Genomic DNA, 4,018 nt, shown 5'->3' with positions numbered 1-4,018 from the left:
TAAATTCTCTTCCTTTCAACCTTTTATACCAAATAATTTTTTTACAATTAACTTCGCTTTCTCCTCCCATGCAATTGGCTGACCTGGAAAATGAATGAATGGGGCCGGTCCAATCAACCCACTATTGGGCGTAGAAGAGAATCTTTCATCATAGTCCACTCCAATCATGCCTCTCTCCAACACAAATGTCTGTCCAACAGCTTCTTCTTCAATTGCACTACAAATAAATAAAGGATTGTAATTACTCTGTTCTGGCCATTATTACTCCCCACTTCCCTTTAGTAACTCTCCAAAAGCATATTCAAATTTCCCAAATGCCCAAACTCTGGCTATTAAACCACCACCACTAAGATAGGGGTTTCCACTCAGAGGTGATTTTAGTAAATGGGGTAATTTTTTCTCTTCTTCTTTTCTGTAAACAACATTAAAAATCCAATATTATCTTTTAACATGCTCCTTGTGCTCTGAGTTCATGAGCAAATCCAACTGAGGCGCATAACGCTCTGATGTTGTCATGAACATAATAGGGGAAATATGCTTCTCTTTTGCTATATTCTACACCAAACGTCTCTTCACTTTCTTCACTTTTTTGTATAAAATATTCCACAGTATTGTCATACTTATTTCCATCACTAACTATAACATCAGATCCATCTGAATGAATTACAATATCCCCATCACTTGCATTCTGTCTTTCCAAAAACTCCATAACTCATCTAGCCCCATTAGTATGACTACACAAGCCTCCCATTGCGATTGTAATAATTTCAACATGGCTTAGTTTGGAAATCGATATTGGCCTGCACCATCCTTGAATCGCATGAGTTTGAACCTATAACCACAAACACTGTTGGTTTGTTAAGCTCATTCTGTGTTTGATTTACTGTTGTGTCCTCTTCAACAAAGACTTCGCTGAAACACATTAAATGTAATAGAAAATGTATAAGTCTGTGAATATCATATTTCACTTCCTAATCTACTTAAAAACATTGAGATTATTGCGAGTGTGTATATACGAATATTATAATAAGAGTGCTGCAGACGAAATAACAATCTAAAATACGAGTAAAAGAATGGTAATATACGGTGACTGTAAATAGGTGGGAAAGAATAAGAAGAATAAAGCACAGATATTATTATTAAATTTAATGCCGTTACGGAACGGACTATCCTGACAATCAACACGAGAAATAAAACAGTGATTACCATGAAGAAAGTATGTACATGCTGGTATCAACCACAGTGAGCTGCCAATGCCTGCGCACATGGAGCTGCTGTGACGCACTCATTGCTAGCAAATGGAAGGTCCGCTGACAACACACCTACTAGACAACAGGGAAAAAGGATAAGAATGTGCATTTATGGAGCGGTGGAATAACTCTATGAAGTAAAAAAATTAACAATGAGACTTATCCAATTTAGTACACTGTACTGGCAAGACGTTAAAAGATTTGGAAAGCGAGTAATCAATATAAAAGTTATCGAAAATGGAAAATTAGCGTTCTGTATTACCCAAACAAAAAGAGCGGAAAATGCTTTCTGTCTTAAATCTACAAAGAAAAACACGACTGCGAAACAAACCGCCAGCACAAGGCAAAAAAGATGTCAAAAAGAGAGCGTGTACGTGAGAAACAGCACCATTATCTTGTTATTCCGAGTTAAAGTGCAGGCTGTGAATAACAGATGATTGAAGGTAGCAAGAAGCAAAATGCTAGAATGCTCTAAATGGAGAAACATAGGCTGAATTTTTATAATGCACAGTTTCAAAATTGTGGATTGCAGGAGGTACGCGAAAGGTATCGATGAAGGACGATGTAACGTATAATTAGAAGCTTTAAACAACAAAATCCACGCTTTTTTATCGACCCCACCAAGTAAGAAAAGTGCACCGTCCTTTTTTTCGTTTTCTTTTACACTGCCTTTAACCAGTAGCAACGAGCACGAAAATATCTCTGCAAGAGTTAAGTGTTAATTCCTAGAACACCGTTGTTAATAAATGGTACATTCGAGCATAGTGGAATCATGAAGGCACAACTAACTAGATCGTCTCTGCAGCTCCCTTATATCGACAAAAGAACAAAACACCACGCGGAAGGTAAAACCGATGATATTTGCGGATAACCCTAACCCAGGCAGAAGAAACAAGACAATTTTAGTTCACAAAAAATATCTTGCTTTTTTTGCTTATTTCCTTTCTTTTAGTTGATTATTTTTTGGAAACAGCGCACAAAGCGACACGATTTAAGAGAAAATTGCACTCAAAAGCAACTGGATGTATTTTATGCCAAAGACAGTCTTATCAATCTGCTACGTCGCTCTGGCTTTGGCGGCAGTCCCAGGCGCCGCAGTGGAGGCAACAGCTGTCGGCAAAGTGACGACAGTATGCAGAGAGATCACCTATGTTGGTGGTCTTGCAAGAAACATCGAAGACAAGCTGAAAACAGCAGCCACCGGAATCAAGGCGTTAGCAGACGAGTTGAAGAAGCTGGAGTTCGGCGGCGCCTGCGCCGACAACAACAACAAACGAACAGCGTTTACAGCGCTTTCAAATTACGCGCGCCACCGACTAACCAGTAGCATCAACAACTTGGCGGAAAACGCGGAGCCGCTTGTAACAGCAGCAACGAACTTGAGGGCACGAGAGGCGATGCTGAAAACGGCAAAGCACTTACTAGGCGGCAAACCAGGGGCTGCAACAAGCGGACCTAAGTTTGAAACAAATTCATTGCATATAACGAACGGGTCGCATAAGGTTTGCACGATAAAACTCCAAAATATGGCATCCAACGGTGATGTCTGCTACAACGATAAGGCAGAAGACACTGCGATCAACCGAGGCTACAGCGAACTGCACAAAAAAAAGACTGTCAACCTACTACAAGACACAGCATTCGCGTCCATCAAATCCGAAGCCAAGACGCACACGCACGGCAGCAGTTCCTTGATAACAGACGCGGCAGCAGGAGGGAAATTCTGCGCAACCAACAGAGCGGCAACACTAACAGACGCAGCCAACGCAGTCGCAATAGAGAGCCTAACGATAACACAGCTCCCGAACCCGTCAGAGCAAAGTTTGTACGAGGGAGACGGTACAACGTGCATAAAAACCACCGGGGATGAACAAAACAAGCTTATGACCGTCAAAAGAACAGCCAATGCGATCTGCCAAGCAAAACAGATTAATCTTCACGTAACGGCGCCGCTGGCAACTTTGACTATCGGAGACCTCAAAACAGACCCCGAATTCCTGAACATTATTCGGACACTGACTGGCACAGCTGCGGACAAAGACGACGGCAAAAAGGTCGCAAAGAAGACAGTAAACAGCTTGCTCGGCGCGGACGAAGCAAAAGTGAGTGAAAAGTTTATTGAAAAACTGTCCGACACGACTCTAAGATATAAGCTGTCTGGCCAAGATGTCGAAATCAAGGGCAGCGCCATTTCGGCTTCGACACCAGTCGGCAGCCACATAGCCTACTGCATTGAGCGCAATCAAAAGGCATTAAGAGCTCAAGTTTCAACAGCAAATCCACCAACAAGTTCCAAGCAAGCAGAGGATTGTAAGAAAGAAAAAGACAAGGATAAATGCAACGAAAAGGATGGGTGGAAATATAATGAAAAAAATAGCAAATGCGAAGAAGATCCTGCAAAAGCTACAGCAACAGTGGCGCCAACCACAAACACAACAGGAAGCAATTCATTTGTTATTCATAAGGCCCCTCTTTTGCTAGAATTTTTGCTTTTTTAATTTTCCCCCTATTTAAAGAACTTTGCTATTTGATATATTTTAAAACGAAATTTACATGAAAAACTGAGCTGTGTTTGTAAAAATTCTGATTCTGTAAATTTTTTTTTGTTTTTCTGATAGCTAAGATTTTTCCTTTTTTTTGAATTTTTTTGTGCAGCTAGGTAGGAAGGTTAGTTAGGGTTAGGATTAGGGTTTATAATTTTTAACTAGCAGTGAACCGTCGCGACGAATTTAGTTCTTTTTTCTTAGTGATGCAGCAGCTCTTTTTTG

General features: G+C 40.7%; 1 pseudogene across 1 annotated transcript in view; it reads right to left on the bottom strand.

Moving 5' to 3' along the window:
* The window catches only part of TEOVI_000524500:pseudogene, a 617-nt pseudogene extending 65 nt beyond the window's left edge, over window positions 1-552 (bottom strand). Inside the window, 2 exon segments of the mRNA in view lie at window positions 1-31; window positions 34-552. The exon segment at window positions 1-31 is cut by the window's left edge and continues 65 nt beyond it. Of these exon segments, the coding sequence occupies window positions 1-31; window positions 34-552 (550 nt within the window).
* Window positions 553-4,018: the final 3,466 nt, after the last annotated feature.

Source organism: Trypanosoma equiperdum (genome assembly GCF_001457755.1).
Source record: "Trypanosoma equiperdum strain OVI genome assembly, contig: ctg_1758, whole genome shotgun sequence".
Taxonomy (NCBI): Eukaryota; Euglenozoa; class Kinetoplastea; order Trypanosomatida; family Trypanosomatidae; genus Trypanosoma; species Trypanosoma equiperdum.
Note: the sequence above shows the minus strand (reverse complement) of the source record. Positions and strands in the feature narration are given on the sequence as shown.